Genomic DNA, 21,519 nt, shown 5'->3' with positions numbered 1-21,519 from the left:
CTTGGACGATCTCCTTATAAAGGCGAGGTCCAGGGAGCAGTTGTTGGTCGGAGTAGCACTATGTCAGGAAGTGCTACAACAGCACGGCTGGATTCTGAATATCCCGAAGTCGCAGCTGGTTCCTACGACGCGTCTGCTGTTCCTGGGTATGATTCTGGACACAGAACAGAAGAAGGTGTTTCTCCCGGAGGAGAAGGCCAAGGAGTTGTCATCTCTGGTCAGAGACCTCCTAAAACCAAAACAGGTGTCGGTGCATCACTGCACGCGAGTCCTGGGAAAGATGGTAGCTTCTTACGAGGCAATTCCATTCGGCAGATTCCATGCACGGATCTTTCAGTGGGATCTGTTAGACAAGTGGTCCGGTTCGCATCTTCAGATGCATCGGCTGATCACCCTGTCCCCGAGGGCCAGGGTGTCTCTGCTGTGGTGGCTGCAGAGTGCTCATCTACTCGAGGGCCGCAGATTCGGCATACAGGACTGGGTCCTGGTGACCACGGATGCAAGCCTCCGAGGTTGGGGGGCAGTCACTCAGGGAAGAAACTTCCAAGGACAATGGTCGAGTCAGGAAGCTTCCCTACACATAAATCTTCTGGAACTAAGGGCCATTTACAATGCCCTAAGTCAGGCAAGACCCCTGCTTCAAAACCAGCCGGTGCTGATTCAGTCAGACAACATCACAGCGGTCACCCATGTAAACCAACAGGGCGGCACAAGAAGCAGGATGGCGATGGCAGAAGCCACAAGGATTCTCCAATGGGCGGAAAATCACGTGATAGCACTGTCAGCAGTGTTCATTCCGGGAGTGGACAACTGGAAAGCAGACTTCCTCAGCAGGCACGACCTCCACCCGGGAGAGTGGGGACTTCATCCAGAAGTCTTCCAGCTGATTGTAAATTGTTGGGAAAGGCCACAGGTGGACATGATGGCGTCCCGCCTCAACAAAAAGCTAAAAAGATATTGCGCCAGGTCAAGGGACCCTCAGGCGATAGCTGTGGACGCTCTAGAGACACCGTGGGTGTACCAGTCGGTTTATGTGTTCCCTCCTCTTCCTCTCATACCAAAGGTACTGAGGATAATAAGAAAGAGAGGAGTAAGAACTATACTCGTCGTTCCGGATTTGCCAAGAAGGACTTGGTACCGGGAACTACAAGAAATGATCTCAGAGGACCCTTGGCCTCTGCCTCTCAGACAGGACCTGCTACAGCAGGGGCCCTGTCTGTTCCAAGACTTACCGCGGCTGCGTTTGACGGCATGGCAGTTGAACGCCGGATCCTGATGGAAAAGGGCATTCCGGTTGAAGTCATTCCTACGCTGATAAAAGCTAGGAAGGATGTGACAGCAAAACATTATCACCGCATATGGCGAAAATATGTTGCTTGGTGTGAGGCTATGAAGGCCCCAACAGAAGAATTTCAGCTGGGTCGATTTCTGCACTTCCTACAGTCAGGAGTGACTATGGGCCTAAAATTGGGATCCATTAAAGTCCAGATTTCGGCCCTGTCTATTTTCTTTCAAAAAGAACTGGCTTCACTGCCTGAAGTTCAGACGTTTGTTAAGGGAGTGCTGCATATTCAGCCCCCTTTTGTGCCCCCAGTGGCACCTTGGGATCTCAACGTTGTGTTGGATTTCCTAAAATCACATTGGTTTGAGCCACTTTAGACCGTGGAGTTGAAATATCTCACGTGGAAAGTGGTCATGCTTTTGGCCTTGGCTTCGGCTAGGCGTGTGTCAGAATTGGCGGCCTTGTCATGTAAAAGCCCCTATCTGATCTTCCATATGGACAGGGCAGAATTGAGGACTCGTCCCCAATTTCTCCCTAAGGTGGTATCAGCGTTTCATTTGAACCAACCTATTGTGGTGCCTGCGGCTACTCGGGACTTGGAGGCTTCCAAGTTGCTGGACGTAGTCCGGGCCCTGAAAATCTATGTTTCCAGGACGGCTAGAGTCAGAAAAACTGACTCGCTGTTTATCCTGCATGCACCCAACAAGCTGGGTGCTCCTGCTTCTAAGCAGACTATTGCTCGCTGGATCTGTTGCACGATTCAACTTGCACATTCTGCGGCTGGACTGCCGCATCCTAAATCAGTAAAAGCCCATTCCACGAGGAAGGTGGGCTCTTCTTGGGCTGCTGCCCGAGGGGTCTCGGCTTTACAACTTTGCCGAGCTGCTACCTGGTCGGGATCAAACACGTTTGCAAAATTCTACAAGTTTGATACCCTGGCTGAGGAGGACCTTGAGTTTGCTCATTCGGTGCTGCAGAGTCATCCGCACTCTCCTGCCCGTTTGGGAGCTTTGGTATAATCCCCATGGTCCTTACGGAGTACCCAGCATCCACTAGGACGTCAGAAAAAATAAGAATTTACTCACCGGTAATTCTATTTCTCGTAGTCCGTAGTGGATGCTGGGAGCCCGTCCCAAGTGCGGATTGTCTGCAATACTTGTATATAGTTATTGCTTAACTAAAGGTTTATTGTTATGAGCCATCTATTCAGTGAGGCTCAGTTGTTATTCATACTGTTAACTGGGTATAGTTATCACGAGTTGTACGGTGTGATTGGTGTGGCTGGTATGAGTCTTACCCTGGATTCCAAATCCTTTCCTTGTAGTGTCAGCTCTTCCGGGCACAGTTTCCCTAACTGAGGTCTGGAGGAGGGGCATAGAGGGAGGAGCCAGTGCACACCAGATAGTACCTAATCTTTCTTTTAGAGTGCCCAGTCTCCTGCGGAGCCCGTCTATTCCCCATGGTCCTTACGGAGTACCCAGCATCCACTACGGACTACGAGAAATAGAATTACCGGTGAGTAAATTCTTATTTTTTGCAGCATTTTGACATTGTGTACTGTTATTAAGCCTATTATCTATGAGCACCCCCAAATCTTTTTCCACCACAGTTACCCCTATAATTTCCCCATTTAGAGTGTACGATGCTTGTGTGTTTTTTGTCCCAAAATGCATAATTTTGCATTTTTCTATATTGAACCTCATTCCCGATTTAGACGCCCAGGCTTCAAGTTTAAATAAGTCATTTTGTAGAGACTCCACATCGCTATCTGAATTAATTATCTTACACAGCTTAGTATCATCCGCAAAGATTGACACTGTGCTTTCCAGGCCTATTACTAGATCGTTGATAAATATATTGAACAGTAGCTGGCCAAGTACGGACCCTTGTGGTATTCCGCTGACTACTGGTGCTCAGCTGGAGAACATCCCGTTGACCACTACTCGTTGTACTCTGTTATCCAGCCAATTACCTATCCATGTACAAATAGTATATCCTAGACCAAGTTCCCTTAAGTTGATGATCAGTCTCCTGTGAGGCACTGTATCGAAGGCTTTTGCAAAATCTAAATACACCACATCCACTGCTTTTCCCTGATCAAGATTCTCACTCACTTCCTTGTAGAAGCTATTTAAGTTAGTTTGACATGATCTGTCCCTTACAAACCCAAGCTGACTTTTGCTAATAATCTTATTAACCTGCAGATAATCCTCTATGCTATCCCTCAAGATACCTTCCAATATTTTGCCCACTATAGCGGTTAAGCTAACTGGTCTATAGTTACCAGGATTATTTTTAGTTCCCTTTTTAAATAAAAGCACTACCTCCGCTCTGTGCCAATTCTTAGGTACCTTGCCTGATCTGATTGGACTGTGGAAAATCAAGTATAGGGGTGTTGCTAGCTGTGACCTAAACTCCATAATAACCCTCGGATGAAAACCATCTGGGCCTGGTGATTTATTAATCTTTATTTTGCTTAGTCTCTCCAGGACAACTTCCTCACTTAAACAAGTATCCAGCCAAGAGTCATTACCTTCACTATCTTTATGCACTACTTTCTCAGAATGATCCTCCCTGGTGCATACTGAGGAAAAAAAATTGTTCAGTGTTTCCACTTTTATTTTATCATCGTTTATCAAAGCTCCCAATTAATCTTCTAATGGGCCTACGTTCTCCTTCTTTACCCTTTTACTGTTTATGTATTAATAAAACTTTTTAGGATTGCTTTTACTCTCTATAGCGATTTGCTTTTCGTTTACAATTTTTGCTGCCCTTATTACTTTTTTGCATTTTTTATTACATTCCTTGTAATGCTGGAATGACTCCTCCCCTCCATTAGATTTAAATGTTTTGAAAGCACGCCTCTATTTAGCCATTGCTTCTTTGACCTCCTTATTAAGCCACATTGGTTTGTTTTTAGTACTCCTGCGTTTACTGCTCATGGGAATGAATTTGTGAATATTGCTCTCAAGCAACCCTTTTAAAGCATCCCACATTTCCGTTGTGTCTTTACCATGAAACAAAACTTCCCAATCAATGTCGTTTAGTGCCTGTCTCAGCATATTGAAATAAGCTTTTCTAAAGTCAAATGTTTTAGTGGTTCCCTTATAGCTATGTTTCTTGAAACTGATGTTGAATGTGATCATATAGTGGTCACGGTTTCCCAAAGTCTTCCCAACTTTAGCATTTGATATAATTTTCACATTATTGATAATAACTAGGTCCAGAATAGTTTTACCTCTAGTTGGGTCCTCAACTAATTGAGTCAAGAATTGATCCTTTAATGTATATAAGAACCTGCTGCTCCTAGTTTTTACACATGAATCGCTACTCCAATTTATATCCGGATAGTTAAAATCCCCTAACACTATGATGTCCCCCATTACTGCAGCTTTTTCAATTTGGTGTAAGAGTTGTTCCTCATCATGTACACTGATATCCGGTTCCTTGTAGCATGTGCCAATGACTAGTTTCTTTGCCTCTGTGCCCCCACTTGTGATCTCAACCCATAGCCCTGCCCTTCCTGAAAAGAGAATATCCCTCCAAATTCGCAACCCAGTCATGAGAGTCGTCCCACCATGTTTCCGTAATACCTATAATATCATACTGAGACTTTGCTACAAGCCATTCCAATTCCCCCATTTTACCCGATAGGCTTCTTACGTTCGCAAGCATACATCTTAGCTTAGCATCTCCCATACCCGTTTGTTTTAGTGGTATCTTATCTATATTTACACGTGCCTTTCAAGAATTACCCTTACCGACTGTTATTCTCCTCCCTCCCTTTCCACCCCCATCATGTTTAATACAGCCTTCCTCACTACTATCTCTGTTTGACCTACTAAAACTTTCTAACCCCCCCCTGATGTTAGTATCCTCCCTTATGCTATGCACATTATTTTCTAAATACCGTATTGCTGAGCCATATTCGTCATTAGGTAATAAATTGGGAATATCTTGGGCAATACCTGTGTCAGTATTTCCAGTGTCAATACCCATGCAAATCACCTTGCCGTCTGATCTTACGCTCCCCCCTTCACCACCCCCAAATTGTTCACTACCCCCATCTTTACTGTTCTCCCTGATTAACCCGCAGCTTCTAGCTAAACCCTCCCCCCAGGCTCCTAGTTTCAAAACTCCTACAACTTTCTAACCATGCTGCCCACCAGCACCGCAGCCCCCTCCTCATTCAGGTGCAATCCATCCTGCTGTGTCAGTCGTCCCTCCTCAGTGTGGTGCCATACGAATCCTGCATGTAATTATGGGGCCTGCCCTGACCTGACCCATTATTTGTATTGCCCTGTGGTGTATTACAATCTCTTTTTAGTAATAATCTGTGCCTCCTTCAGCCACATAATCCTCATGTTAATATAATAATAACCTGTGCCCCTTTAAGTCAAATATTTTTAATCTGTGACCTCTTTTGTCAACTAATAATAAGCTGTACCCCTTTATCTCTTTTGTTCTGCTTATATTTTGTTGAATGTACAGCGCTGTGAAATCGGTGGTGCCTTAAAAATAAACTTTGATTAATTTAAAACATAATGCTAAACCAGACTAAGGACCTCACTCAGCTTGGATCGCTACTGAGACAGAAAGTGCGATTTTCTGAAACCTGCTTCTGCTAAAAAACACATGTGAAGGGCCACCCAGAAAGAAAAAAACACGCGCACCGGTGCATTCGCAAATATGCGTATGCAGTCCCATAATTACGATACATATGCAGAAATCGAGTACCATCGACAGTTGCGGTTAACCCAGGGCTACTCAAAATAATGAGAATGCAGTCGCACCGACGCAATGTTTTCAGTCACAATCCATTGCAACTGACGTCAGATACACACCCCGAAAACAGACATGATCCATCTGTGTTTTTCTAACCACTCCCCGGGAACGCCATGTAACCTCCCACAAATGGACACTTCCTGGCCTGGATCTAACTGGACCTTGCAGGGCCTGCGATTGCATTGCGGCTCTGATGCATGCGCAGTCATACGATAATCAAATGATTTGTGATTTTGCTAAATTACAACTGTATCTGCTGTATCTGAATAAGGCCCTATGTTTGAGAAGCAAAAAAGGGAACGTTAAAATGAACAAAGGATATGGTACTAAAGCGTCAGACTGCTGAGATGTCAGGCTTTCTGCTTTCCACATTCAGGAGCATTGAAAAACTAGGCATGATTGGGGCCGGTCCAAGGATAGAGAAGTTGGCATGTACCATGAAACTGCGAGATAAGTGTGCACATAAAGAAGTGCAGATTTTCACTTTTGCAGTCTGTAAATGACCATTACTCAGATTCCTTAAATGCTAAACTTAGGTCTGGGGTTGAATGCAACATTGAAAAGTAAATATTTTAGGCCAGCTCAAACAAAAATCTTGATTGCCTTTACTAGTGAACGCATTATACGGAGGTAAGGGGCCATGACTGCACTGGCTTCACTGTGACTGCCAGTGACTTCCTATTGGAAGTCCTGTCAGTTACAGACACAGAAGACAGTCCCACTGGGAGGTGTTTCCTCCCTCTGGGACTGCCAGACTGGGCTGCAATAAGCAGAGAGCTGGCTTCCTGTAACAAGCCACTCCCTGCCTTTCACACAGCCCAATCCGGCTTCTATGGGCTGCAGTCGGTGCAGTCCATAGCAGCCGGGGGTTTGCGCATGCGCAGTCAAACAGAGGCATCTAAGCATACACCGGTCTCAAAACCTGCCGGATTTATTTGGCAGGTGACAGGACCCGGGGCTAGCTGTTGACTCTCTTCTCCGGGCACGGGGGTAGAGGCAGCCCCCCTACGTTTGCCAAGTAGGAGCCTCCGCTGCAACATAGTCCTGTGCAGCATAAGGAAACATATGAATAATGTATAAAAACGTGCATAGTCTGGAACCTGATCACTAGAGTAGTGATCACTCAGGCAGTGAGGCCAACCGGGGGTTTCCACTGTACCCCTGTAGCCAGACAAACCCAGTTGGGAGGTATGCAGATGTAACAAGTGTAGAGAGATTTAGATTTGGTTGCAGCATCCCCAAAAATCTAATCTAAATTGCAGTGTAAAAATAAAGCTACCCAGTAGTTGTAAGCTACATGCAAAATCAGCCAGTATTTACCCTGCATGCAAATAACATCCATGTATTAATACCATTTGCATTACAACATGGTTTGTCCATTTAGACTGTTACTGGCTCTTTTTTGCTTTACTCCCATCTCAGAATCAGGCCCTAAAGCTGGGTACACATAAGACTATTTTTTAAACTATTTGCCCAATTTCGTCGAATTGGAACGACAAAATGTTAAAATCGTCCAGTGTGTACCCACCGCGTCCCGTCACCGCTGATCTCATGCTGGGTAGACATCGTCTAATGTGTGCACAGCTTTAGTAAGCATTTTGTGTATTACACTGTGTTCGCAAGAGAATTTTAGTTGTAAACTATGGGCCTAACCTGGTCGCATGCAGGCTATTTTTTGCTCTGCTGCCACCAGGTAATCGCGGCCTACAGGGGAGGGGTAAGGGCTTTGCAGGGAGGCGTTCGGCTGTGCAGTGAGCTGCACAAACAAAAATTTTTGCAGTTTCTGCACAGCCCAGGACTTACTCACCCGCTGCGATGATCCAGAAGGAAGCTGACATCAGGATCCCTCCCTGGAAACGGCCGGGCACGCCTGCGTTTTTCCGACCACTCCCAGAAAATGGTGAGTTACCGCCCACGAACGCCTTTTGTCTGTCAATCTTCTTGCGATCGCTTTCTTCGTACCTTCTGTCTTCGCTTTCCGTCGCCGAGCAGCGACGCGCCTGCGAATTGCGGGTCATACGCATGCGCAGTTCAGACCCGTTCGCACGGCTGCAAAAAAATGCAGCGTGCGATTGGGTCTGAATGAGGTCCCATATTTCTTTGTTTCATTTTTATTAAGATGTATTTTGACCATATACTCCACTCTACGCTTATATTCAGGGGCATAGGCTTATATACTTATCGATACAGGTTGAGTATCCCATATCCAAATATTCCGAAATACGGAATTTTTTGAGTGAGACTGAGATAGTGAAATCTTTGTTTTTTGATGGCTCAATGTACACAAACTTTGTTTAATACACAAAGTTATTAAAAATATTGTATTAAATGACCTTCAGGCTGTGTGTATAAGGGGGGTAATTCCAAGTTGATCGCAGCAGGAAATTTTTTAGCAGTTGGGCAAAACCACGTGCACTGCAGGGGAGGCAGATATAACATGTGCAGAGAGAGTTAGATTTGGGTGTGGTGTGTTCAATCTGCAATCTAAATTGCAGTGTAAAAATAAAGCAGCCAGTATTTACCCTGCACAGAAACAAAATAACCCACCCAAACCTAACTCTCTCTGCACATGTTATATCTGCCTCCCCTGCAGTGCACATGGTTTTGCCCAACTGCTAAAAAATTTCCTGCTGCGATAAACTTGGAATTACCTCCAAGGTGTATATGAAACATAAATGAATTGTGTGAATGTAGACACACTTTGTTTAATGCACAAAGTTATAAAAAAATAAGAATTTACTTACCGATAATTCTATTTCTCATAGTCCGTAGTGGATGCTGGGAACTCCGTAAGGACCATGGGGAATAGCGGCTCCGCAGGAGACTGGGCACAAAAGTAAAAGCTTTATGACTAGCTGGTGTGCACTGGCTCCTCCCCCTATGACCCTCCTCCAAGCCTCAGTTAGGATACTGTGCCCGGACGAGCGTACATAATAAGGAAGGATCTTGAATCCCGGGTAAGACTCATACCAGCCACACCAATCACACCGTACAACTTGTGATCTGAACGCAGTTAACAGTATGATAAACGTAGGAGCCTCTGAAAAGATGGCTCACAACAATAAACAACCCGATTTTTGTAACAATAACTATATACAAGTATTGCAGACAATCCGCACTTGGGATGGGCGCCCAGCATCCACTACGGACTATGAGAAATAGAATTATCGGTAAGTAAATTCTTATTTTCTCTGACGTCCTAGTGGATGCTGGGAACTCCGTAAGGACCATGGGGATTATACCAAAGCTCCCAAACGGGCGGGAGAGTGCGGATGACTCTGCAGCACCGAATGAGAGAACTCCAGGTCCTCCTCAGCCAGGGTATCGAATTTGTAAAATTTAGCAAACGTGTTTGCCCCTGACCAAGTAGCTGCTCGGCAAAGTTGTAAAGCCGAGACCCCTCGGGCAGCCGCCCAAGATGAGCCCACTTTCCTTGTGGAATGGGCTTTTACAGATTTTGGCTGTGGCAGGCCTGCCACAGAATGTGCAAGCTGAATTGTACTACAAATCCAACGAGCAATCGTCTGCTTAGAAGCAGGAGCACCCAGCTTGTTGGGTGCATACAGGATAAACAGCGAGTCAGATTTTCTGACTCCAGCCGTCCTGGAAACATATATTTTCAGGGCCCTGACTACGTCCAGCAACTTGGAGTCCTCCAAGTCCCTAGTAGCCGCAGGTACCACAATAGGCTGGTTCTTGTGAAACGCTGAAACCACCTTAGGGAGAAATTGAGGGCGAGTCCTCAGTTCTGCCCTGTCTGAATGAAAAATTAGGTAAGGGCTTTTATATGATAAAGCCGCCAATTCTGAGACACGCCTGGCTGAAGCCAGGGCTAACAGCATGACCACTTTACATGTGAGATATTTCAATTCCACAGTGGTGAGTGGTTCAAACCAATGTGATTTTAGGAGACTCAACACTACATTGAGATCCCAAGGTGCCACTGGAGGCACAAAAGGAGGCTGTATATGCAGTACCCCTTTGACAAACGTCTGAACTTCAGGCACTGAAGCCAGTTCTTTTTGGAAGAAGATTGACAGGGCCGAAATTTGAACCTTAATGGACCCTAATTTTAGGCCCATAGATAGTCCTGTTTGCAGGAAATGCAGGAAACGACCCAGTTGAAATTCCTCTGTAGGGGCCTTCTTGGCCTCACACCACGCAACATATTTCCGCCAAATGCGGTGATAATGTTTTGCGGTTACATCCTTCCTGGCCTTGACCAGGGTAGGGATGACTTCATCTGGAATGCCTTTTTCCTTCAGGATCCGGCGTTCAACCTCCATGCCGTCAAACGCAGCCGCGGTAAGTCTTGGAACAGACAAGGTCCCTGCTGGAGCAGGTCCTTTCTGAGAGGTAGAGGCCACGGGTCCTCCGTGAGCATCTCTTGAAGTTCCGGGTACCAAGTCCTTCTTGGCCAATCCGGAGCCACGAGTATAGTTCTTACTCCTCTCCTTCTTATGATTCTCAGTACTTTGGGTATGAGAGGCAGAGGAGGGAACACATACACTGACTGGTACACCCACGGTGTTACCAGAGCGTCCACCGCTATTGCCTGAGGGTCCCTTGACCTGGCGCAATATCTGTCTAGTTTCTTGTTAAGACGAGACGCCATCATGTCCACCTTTGGTTTTTCCCAACGGTTTACAATCACGTGGAAGACTTCTGGGTGAAGTCCCCACTCCCCCGGGTGGAGGTCGTGTCTGCTGAGGAAGTCTGCTTCCCAGTTGTCCACTCCCGGAATGAACACCGCTGACAGTGCTGTCACATGATTTTCCGCCCAGCGAAGAATTCTTGCAGCTTCTGCCATTGCCCTCCTGCTTCTTGTGCCGCCCTGTCTGTTTACGTGGGCGACTGCCGTGATGTTGTCCGATTGGATCAAAACCGACTGACCCTGAAGCAGAGGCCTTGCTTGACTTAGGGCATTGTAAATTGCCCTTAGTTCCAGGATATTTATGTGAAGAGACGTTTCCATGCTTGACCAAAAGCCCTGGAAATTTCTTCCCTGTGTGACTGCTCCCCAGCCTCTCAGGCTGGCATCCGTGGTCACCAGAATCCAGTCCTGAATGCCGAATCTGCGGCCCTCTAGAAGATGAGCACTCTGCAACCACCACAGGAGAGACACCCTTGTCCTTGGAGATAGGGTTATCCGCTGATGCATCTGAAGATGCGATCCGGACCATTTGTCCAGCAGATCCCACTGAAAAGTTCTTGCATGGAATCTTCCGAATGGAATCGCTTCGTAAGAAGCCACCATCTTTCCCAGGACCCTTGTGCATTGATGCACTGACACTTGTCCTGGTTTCAGGAGGTTCCTGACTAGCTCGGATAACTCCCTGGCCTTCTCCTCCGGGAGAAACACCTTTTTCTGGACTGTGTCCAGAATCATCCCTAGGAACAGTAGACGTGTTGTTGGAATCAGCTGCGATTTTGGAATATTTAAAATCCACCCGTGCTGACGTAGCACCACCTGAGATAGTGCTACTCCGACCTCTAACTGTTCCCTGGACCTTGCCCTTATCAGGAGATCGTCCAAGTAAGGGATAATTAAGACGCCTTTTCTTCGAAGAAGAATCATCATTTCGGCCATTACCTTGGTAAAGACCCGTGGTGCCGTGGACAATCCAAACGGCAGCGTCTGAAACTGATAATGACAGTTCTGTACCACAAACCTGAGGTACCCTTGGTGAGAAGGGTAGATTGGGACATGGAGATAAGCATCTTTGATGTCCAGAGACACCATATAGTCCCCTTCTTCCAGGTTCGCTATCACTGCTCTGAGTGATTCCATCTTGAATTTGAACCTTTTTATGTAAGTGTTCAATGATTTCAGATTTAAAATCGGTCTCACCGAGCCGTCCGGCTTCGGTACCACAAACAGCGTGGAATAATACCCCTTTCCCTGTTGTAGGAGGGGTACCTTGATTATCACCTGCTGGGAATACAGCTTGTGAATAGCTTCCAATACTGCCTCCCTGTCGGAGGGAGACGTTGGTAGAGCAGACTTCAGGAACCGGCGAGGGGGAGACGTCTCAAATTCAAATTTGTACCCCTGTGATACTACCTGCAGGATCCAGGGGTCCACTTGCGAGTGAGCCCACTGCGCGTTGAAATTTTTGAGACGGGCCCCCACCGTGCCTGAGTCCGCTTGTAAAGCCCCAGCGTCATGCTGAAGACTTGGCAGAAGCGGGGGAGGGCTTCTGATCCTGGGAAGAGGCTGCTTGCTGCAGTCTTTTTCCCCTTCCTCTGCCCCGGGGCAGAAATGAGTGGCCTTTTGCCCGCTTGCCCTTATGGGGACGAAAGGACTGAGTTTGAAAAGACGGTGTCTTTTTCTGCTGAGAGGTGACCTGGGGTAAAAAGGTGGATTTCCCAGCCGTCGCCGTGGCCACCAGGTCTGATAGACCGACCCCAAATAACTCCTCCCCTTTATACGGCAAAACTTCCATATGCCGTTTGGAATCCGCATCACCTGACCACTGTCGTGTCCATAAACTTCTTCTGGCAGAAATGGACAACGCACTTACTCTTGATGCCAGGGTACAAATATCCCTCTGTGCATCTCGCATATATAGTAATGCATCCTTTAAATGCTCTATAGTCAATAATATACTGTCCCTATCCAGGGTATCAATATTTTCAGTCAGGGAATCCGACCAAGCCACTCCAGCGCTGCACATCCAGGCTGAGGCGATTGCTGGTCGTAGTATAACACCAGTATGTGTGTATATACCTTTTAGGATATTTTCCAGCTTTCTATCAGCTGGTTCCTTGAGGGCGGCCGTATCAGGAGACGGTAACGCCACTTGTTTTGATAAGCGTGTGAGCGCCTTATCTACCCTAGGGGGTGTTTCCCAACGCGCCCTAACCTCTGGCGGGAAAGGGTATAATGCCAATAATTTATTAGAAATCAGCAGTTTTTTATCGGGGGAAACCCACGCTTTGTCACACACCTCATTTAATTCATCTGATTCAGGAAAAACTATGGGTAGTTTTTTCACACCCCACATAATACCCCTTTTTGTGGTACTTGTAGTATCAGAAATGTTCAAAGCCTCCTTCATTGCCGTGATCATGTAACGTGTGGCCCTACTGGACATTACGTTTGTCTCGTCACCGTCGACACTGGAGTCAGTATCCGTGTCTGGGTCTGTGTCGACCATCTGAGGTAACGGGCGCTTTAGAGCCCCTGACGGTGTTTGAGACGCCTGGACAGGCACTAACTGATTTGCCGGCTGTCTCATGTCGTCAACAGTTTTTTGCAAAGTGCTGACACTGTCACGTAATTCCTTCCATACGACCATCCAGTCAGGTGTCGACTCCCTAGGGGGTGACATCACTATTACAGGCAATTGCTCCGCCTCCACATCATTTTCCTCCTCATACATGTCGACACAATCGTACCGACACACAGCACACACACAGGGAATGCTCTGATAGAGGACAGGACCCCACGAGCCCTTTGGGGAGACAGAGGGAGAGTTTGCCAGCACACACCAGAGCGCTATATATATGTAGGGATAACCTTATATAAGTGTTTCTCCCTTCTATAGCTGCTGTATATGTATTTTCTGCCAATTAGTGCCCCCCCTCTCTTGTTTTACCCTGATTCTGTAGCAGGACTGCAGGGGAGAGTCAGGGAGCCGTCCTTCCAGCGGAGCTGTGAGGGAAAATGGCGCTTGTGTGCTGAGGAGATAGGCTCCGCCCCCTTTTCGGCGGCCTTTTCTCCCGCTTTTTTTAGGAAAACTGGCAGGGGTTAAATGCATCCATATAGCCCAGGAGCTATATGTGATGCATTTCTTTAGCCATATAAGGTTTAAAACATGTTTTATTGCGTCTCAGGGCGCTCCCCCCCAGCGCCCTGCACCCTCAGTGACCGGAGTGTGAAGTGTGCTGAGAGCAATGGCGCACAGCTGCAGTGCTGTGCGCTACCTTATTGAAGACAGGAACGTCTTCTGCCGCCGATTTTTCCGGACCTCTTCGCTCTTCTGGCTCTGTAAGGGGGCCAGCGGCGCGGCTCCGGGACCCATCCAGGCTGAACCTGTGATCGTCCCTCTGGAGCTAATGTCCAGTAGCCAAGAAGCCCAATCCACTCTGCATTCAGGTGAGTTCGCTTCTTCTCCCCTTAGTCCCACGATGCAGTGAGCCTGTTGCCAGCAGGTCTCACTGAAAATAAAAAAACCTATTTAAAACTTTTACTCTAAGCAGCTCTGGAGAGCTACCTAGCATGCACCCTTCTCGGCCGGGCACAAAAATCTAACTGAGGCTTGGAGGAGGGTCATAGGGGGAGGAGCCAGTGCACACCAGCTAGTCATAAAGCTTTTACTTTTGTGCCCAGTCTCCTGCGGAGCCGCTATTCCCCATGGTCCTTACGGAGTTCCCAGCATCCACTAGGACGTCAGAGAAATATTGGCTAAAATTACCTTCAGGCTGTGTGTATAAGGTGTATATGACACATAAATGTATTCTGTGCTTAGATTTAGGTCCCATAACCATGATATCTCAATATGGTATGCAATTATTCCAAAATACGGAAAAATCCGATATCCAAAATACCTCTGGTCCCAAGCATTTTGGATAAGGGATACTCAACCTGTACTAGTTTTAAATTTCAGAGCATATTTACCTTTTCAGAAAAAATATGGTTTAGGGCACTGCAATTAATTGCAGTCTTTTGTTGATGTATATGAAAATATGAAATCTAACCTGGACACGTGGGCGAAAACTAGGACATTAAAGGTTATGTGTTTCCAGACAGTTTGTACTATTGTTACTCCAAAAAAGCACCGAGACTTGAAGTGCTAAGGAAGTTGCTTAACCAAATGGGAAAACAACAACCCTCAAATATATACAAAACATTATTTAGTCTCTGCAAGTTTATCCGCTTATTTATTATTTACATAATCACTATTTGTAAGGATTCTCTCTAACTCTTGTAGTGAATGTCTATAATTGACGTTTTCTGCGTATGAATATTCAAACATCTTTAAGTTAAGTTAGGTACACTCTACACCAGTGGTTTCCAAACTATTTGGAATCACGGCGCCCTAGAATATCAGAATTTTTTTCACGGCACCCCTAGGCCAAAAATTTCTTATCGAGAAATTTAGAAAGAAATATTACATTAAGTAGATCGCATTTATATGTCATCCTTAGGGTCAGTTGTGTGGTGAGGGACAAGATTTGCTTCTGTTTGGCCACATATTTTATGACTGGCAGCCACCAGCCCTGGTTTTGCCTATTATATTGACCATGAATAATTTGAATTGGTCCTGGACCACCAACCCAGGGCACCCCTGCAAGTGTCCCGAGGCACCCCAGGGAGCCACGGCACACAGTTTGGGAACCTCTGCTCTACACAATATATTGGACAATTATCTGATTCATTCGGCATTACCATCTTGGAGTGGGAATAACCTATTCATTGTGTAAACACTGCTCAGGTTGATAATTAGTCACTCAGGGAAAGCAGTATTATTTTGAGTCCCTCATAACAGGCAAGAAAATTCAGTGACATGATAACTGGTGTTTCATCAGGAATTTCACTAAATCCAGATAATCCCTTTTCTGCAGGAAACTTTTCCTACATAAGAGATTATCTGGATTTAGTGAAATCCGGATCATTTCTGACACAGCGCCCCTAATATCTGAACTTGTGACTGATATCAGCCTATGATGTTGTATTATACTATGTTTACCAGTTTCTAGTTGATTCACAATAATAAATTTGTAAAACAAAGATCAAAATAATCATGTGAAAAAAAGTATATGGCTGTAATTGCCAACAAAAAAAAAAATACTAACAAAGTATATAGACTTGTTAGTTTTACATCTCGTGTCATTAAAAAAAAAACACAATTTACAGCACATATATTGCTGTACAGTATATTGCTTTTATATGTAGCAGCGCTTAAACTTTTTTTCTATGAGCAATAATATTTACTAGAAATGTATTGCTTTGTAAACGTTTGGGGTACAGCTACTGCATACAGTATGTAGTGCCAGGGAGTGCCCAGTGGGAGATGGGTGAGAAGCATGACTTGTGGCAGGTAACCATTACCCTCCTGCTGTATAGCAGCAGGTACTGTATGAAGGAATGTAGCTGTTACTTATACGTCAGCCAGTGATGCAGGAGGAGGAGCTGGTATCCCTGGTGCCCATGATCTCTGAATAAAGCCCTCCTGGCCCTGCTCCATGCCATACCTAGCAATAACCCATATGCTGTGAAACTTGGATAAAGTATTACAGTGAGATGCTGGGGTGATAGTACTGTGCAGCTACTGCACATCCATGCTGTACAGTGTCCCTGCCTAATAACACCTAGCTGTCCCAGCGGCACAGATGTATATCCTCAGCATGGTACTGTCACTACAGAGGAAGGCGATGATGAGGAGATAGGGCTCAGTTACATGCAGGGAAATCAGACACTGCTCAGCCTCAGCCCTATCTCCCGTGCAGCCAGCCGGGATCTGTTTCCACGTCCTAATTCCCTGACCTCATTTCTTGCATCTCTGCGATTAACATCTTCCACAGTCGCCATTTTCCCAGCTTAAGCCACATATAGACGGCAGCACTGTGACCCCAGCACCCCATGTGCTCCTGCCCGGCCCACTCTCTAGCACCACCGGTAATTGCTGCCGCTGTATCTGGTCTCTTATCTGTAGCACTGTACTAGTATTATCCTCTCCCAATCTGCACCTCCCTCCTCCTGTCCTCCTGCATCTCCCCACCTTCCCCCTTCCTCCTCCCCTCAGTCCCAGCAGCAGCAGCAGCACTTCCCCTCCTCCTCCTGCTCAGGATGATTAGTTCCATGAGAGAAGCGGAGCGGGCGCTGGAGGTCTCCTGTTACTAGGATGAAGTTACTGCTGTCTGTATAAAGTGTAACTCTGCTGCACAGACCGGCACTAACCCCACTCTCCCCCCACGCAGGCCGTGGCATCTCTGCACCTGGCGACATGTGGAAACTGAACAAGAGCAAAGTTCTGATAGAAGACTCCCCTGATGAAGAGGTCCAGCCTCAGCCAGAGCCCCAGGTAACATGCTCCCACTGCTGCTGTGTGTTCCTGTGCTCGCTGGCTGCTATCTCCCATCACCAGTGTAGTATCTGCTTTCCCACATGTGTCTTGTTACATGCGACTATCACATGAAGCCTCTCCGATGGATTGCCTGCCCTGTACACAGCACACACATGGCAGCTGGTCATGAATGCACGCAGTGTACATCTAACACGTTTGGCCTCAGTGGTTTATGGAATAGTCATTATTACATGTCACAAGAGATGCACAGTGCTGCTATATTTATCCTGCTTGTCACGCAGCCAGCCAGCATAGCTCTGAATGATTTTCTTGTTGTGTAGTTTACAGTATAAATAGTTGTGTATAGTATTTTGCTAGCAGGAGTGCATCCCACAACATGCTTTGGTGTGACGCCTGAGGCGCACAGATGATGACTTTCTCAGTGCAGCTTATCTCTGGCTGGCAGCTAAAGTGTTATCACTTGTGCTGTGTATCAGCCCAACAATACCCAAAGGATCATGCCACATGGTTATGCTGTACTGTGCTGCCTGCACACTACATGCAATGTTTACTCTGCACAGAATACACTGAATTAATGAATAGATGCATTACTAAGACAAGAGAATAATAATAATAATAATAATAATACTTTTCTTTATATAGCGCTCTTTCTCTGACCAGACTCAAGGCACTTTATATACTGTATGTACTTTGTAAATTTGGTGTTGTAAAAAATGCTTGACCAAAGTAGGAATGATTAAAGTGGTTTCGCCTATTGCAATGCCATTTGCCAGGAACTAATGATACACTGAGAATTACATTGTGTTGGCTACTGTATGTGTTCCATTTATTTACACTTATCCTGCTTCCTTTACTTTGCTATTTCCTGCCTGTTGCCAGTGGCATTGTATGTAAATGAGAGGGAAAGAAAGCCTCCTTAGTAGGAATTTGTAAAATAAAGGTGATCCTTTCATTAGCTTTAAGCTACATGCACACGGGTGTTAAAATAATGCATTACTGTGTCACTGACACAAGTTCAAGACATGTCACACGGATGGGGAAATGAAAACCCTTCTACCAATTGAGACCATACAGTATATATCATTTTTATGGGTATGGGACTCGGGGTCGACAGTGTGTAGGTCGACACACATTAGGTTTACACCTATTGGTCGACAGTGACTAGGTCGATACAGGAGATATGTCGACATGGCCATGATGTCAACATGGAAAAAGGTCGACATGAGTTTTTAATGGTGTTTTTTTTGGGCGTAAAGTGACGGGGAACCCCAATTAGTGCACCGTGTCCCCTTACATGGCTCGCGTTCGGGCAAGGTGCCTCGCAACGCTACCGCTGTGCTCGGCACAGGTTACCGTTCCCAATTGTAGTCCATGTGGATCGTAAAGTATGAAAAAGTTCAAAAAATGTGAAAACTCACGTCGACCTTTTTCCATGTCGACCTGTTGCCTGTGTCGACCTACTCAGTGTCAACCTAATGTGTGTCTACCTAGAGTCCGGATACCCATTGTTATGACTACACCTAGCGTTGCAATCTTTAGGGGTTTTATGCTTCTGGTTCTATCAAACATCCGCACAATTGGAATCTTCTATTTAGCTCAATGGGAGCTTTATAGTAAATATACTGAGATTCAGTCAGGCACCTGGTTTGAACAACTTAAATTCTGGTTTAAAAAAAAAAATAGCTATGTGTACAACTTTGCATCTGGGTGAAGTTAAGCCTTTAGCTCCATGCATGCAGTGCGTAAATAATTACGCCAGACTTGTGTTCAATTGTGACTCAGCTCCAAAATGTAAATAGGAGAATGTAAAGGCGTTTTAAATTGTTATTGTTATGTCTATAAAGAATTTTAATTATTAGTGGTCTAAAGTGGTGTGGTGACGAGGCTTGTGTGGTTGCTTATGAAAGACCCAAACTGTGCAGGATAAGTGATCCGACTGATGGGGCCTCCACAATAAAGGATTAAAAGGAAAGGTTACTTTTTGTAGAGATTATCACAAATATGGCTTATTAGGTGCGGTATGATGAACCAACAGATGGTATGCCAGCTGTCAGTATACCGACAGCATCATCCCGCCTTCCGGTGTACGGGCAGCGAGTCACCTCGCGGGTTCACTACGCTCGCCATGCTTTGGGCCCGGGGTTCTATTCCTGTTTGGTTGGTGGTGTGGACCCACCAACCGAGTGGGAATTACGGGGGTGGGGAGGGGGGGGGGGTGTCGGGATTCCGACTGCCGGTTAAATGTTGGATGTCAAGATTCCAGCGTCGGTCTCCTGAACCCCAGGATCCCGACCACCGACATTTTGAGCACATCACCCTATAAGAAGGAATAGGCTGTGCAATTCCGAGTTATTAAAATTCAAATGCAGCAGGAGGCGTCTGTAGGAGATAGGCGCCTCTTGTTAGCATTTGCGAGATCCGAGTGCTGCGTCTGATGAAGTAGCCTCGGATCATCATCGCAACCATTGGTCGCATTTCATGATGGTTTCAGGTAGCGGCCAGCCATTGTAAGCTGAAGCTTACTCAGGCTGACCATAGGATCTGGGCACCCGGGTCCAGGTAGTCTTCTGCTTTAGACGACGCAGACCCTGGACCCATCACGCCACCATTTTCTAGAACGGTGCTGGGTGCAAACCATGCTCCGCCTCCAAATGCTGACTGTTGGTGTGCCTTGAGGACAAAGGTTGGGAATGCCCAGTCTTGCTAGTTCATTTTTTTAAATGAATCCTCCTATTATGGTTTTTGTTTTTATTTCCCTATTTGACCACTCTAGAAAATAAGTTTAGTGCTATAGGTTTTATCACCAGACACATGATTACAGTTTCTCTGAAAAGCTCAAGCATACCTGCATAGCCTTCTTTATATGCAAATAGATCAATCTTCATTGCAGCATTTGGCCCAACAATTAATTAGATCAATAGCGGCACCTTTTCCACTGAACCATGTGACATGTTTTGACGTCCTGTATTGCGTGAGTTCTCTGAGCCACAGAAATTTCAATAGCATTGTACATAAGTTTCATCCTTTTACACCACGTACCAGGTTTTGGAATACAGTGTGTTTGGTACAAGAGGCAGATGGATATCCAATGTTAATAAATGGAGAAATAAACAAGCAAATGAACAGCAAAACAAAAAAAGATTGTTTTAAAACAGTGTATTTAATAATCATTTTACTAATAATGCACATGTTTTAGTGGAGTGCTAAATTTGGCTCCACACTGCAGTGAAACACGTTTTTGGACCATTATATAGAGACACCAATTGTCTACAGGGTTATTTATTTTGTGACTTAATATTTATAACAACCACAAAGGAAGCTGGACCTGAACCATTGTCACACTATCTCCTAGCAGGCCCCTTTTTATTTTCATAGAGTTACTGTTTCCTTGCTTGCCTCTTTTTTTATATGTACAGTATTGTTATTGCGCTGCTGCGCTCCAGGGATGCTGCCTTTATCTTAGGGAACCATCAGGAAACTGAGAAGAGGTAGTGCAAGCCGTAGGTATTCCATTTGAAATCTTCTACAATAAAAGTGCTGAGGCTGAGTTGGCTGCAATTTCACCCCTAGTTACATTTAGTATATGTCTTTACTAAAAATGCTGCATGTACAGGTATATGCAGTGTTGTAACATGAGATGCGTGCAGGTAAGCACCAGTAGCATATGCTGCATGTTTACGTCTGGAATATGTCACGGTATGCAGTCACTAAGTCAACATCATAACTATCGACAGTCTGGTGTCAACATTATCAAGGTAACTTCATAATGGTGACACCAGAATGTCGATAGTTGTGATGTTAGCATGGTCAAAATCTCGACGTCTGGAAAATGTTGGCATTAGGTTTAGGGGTAAAGGCCCATACACACTAGGTGATTTTGAGCTGAAAGCAGGTCACTTTTGGTGTGTTGAGCTGCTTTCAGCTCAAAGCCGCCCAGTGTGTATGGACAAGCGGTGAGCGCTGATGCGTGCTCTCGCTTCATCGCTGGCGGCCGCCGTTCATCTACTGGTATTACCAATAGATGAACGGCGGGGTAAGGGGCTTTCCATAGCGTTTACATTCTGACCGTGCTGTCATCAGTGTCGACATGTTCTCTGTTGACATCACCCCATGTCAACATTATGAATATTGACATCAACATAATCTACCAAATCCATAAGTCACATACGGTTCCACCCATGCGTCTAACAATTATATAACAACTATTTGTATGCTTGAGATAGTTATTCCCTAGTAGGCTCCATCTTCTGTACTAAAAAAATGAAGCAGCTACAACCTTTGCAATGTAGTTGTGCAACCAAAAATACAACTTGTTTCATAAATAACACTATAATTAAATTTATTTTGTGTTATGTAACATGTCAACACTGTTGTATGTGTTGTTTCTATTCTTGTATTTTGTATTAATGTTCATGTTCT

The 21,519-nt window shown here is 45.5% G+C and overlaps 1 protein-coding gene across 3 annotated transcripts in view; it reads left to right on the top strand.

The window, feature by feature from the left end:
* The window catches only part of TDRP (testis development related protein), a 242,268-nt gene that overhangs the window by 71,039 nt on the left and 149,710 nt on the right, over positions 1 to 21,519 (top strand). For 2 of the 3 annotated variants that reach the window (XM_063916655.1, XM_063916654.1), the window contains exon 2: positions 16,994 to 17,097. In XM_063916655.1, coding sequence (XP_063772725.1) covers positions 16,994 to 17,097 — 104 coding nt within the window. Of the gene's footprint in view, positions 1 to 16,587; positions 16,692 to 16,993; positions 17,098 to 21,519 lie in introns of those variants that run through there. The other variant, XM_063916656.1, reaches the window with a different exon arrangement.

This window comes from Pseudophryne corroboree, chromosome 4 (genome assembly GCF_028390025.1).
Source record: "Pseudophryne corroboree isolate aPseCor3 chromosome 4, aPseCor3.hap2, whole genome shotgun sequence".
Lineage (NCBI taxonomy): Eukaryota > Metazoa > Chordata > Amphibia > Anura > Myobatrachidae > Pseudophryne > Pseudophryne corroboree.
This window is presented reverse-complemented; position numbering and strand designations above follow the sequence as displayed.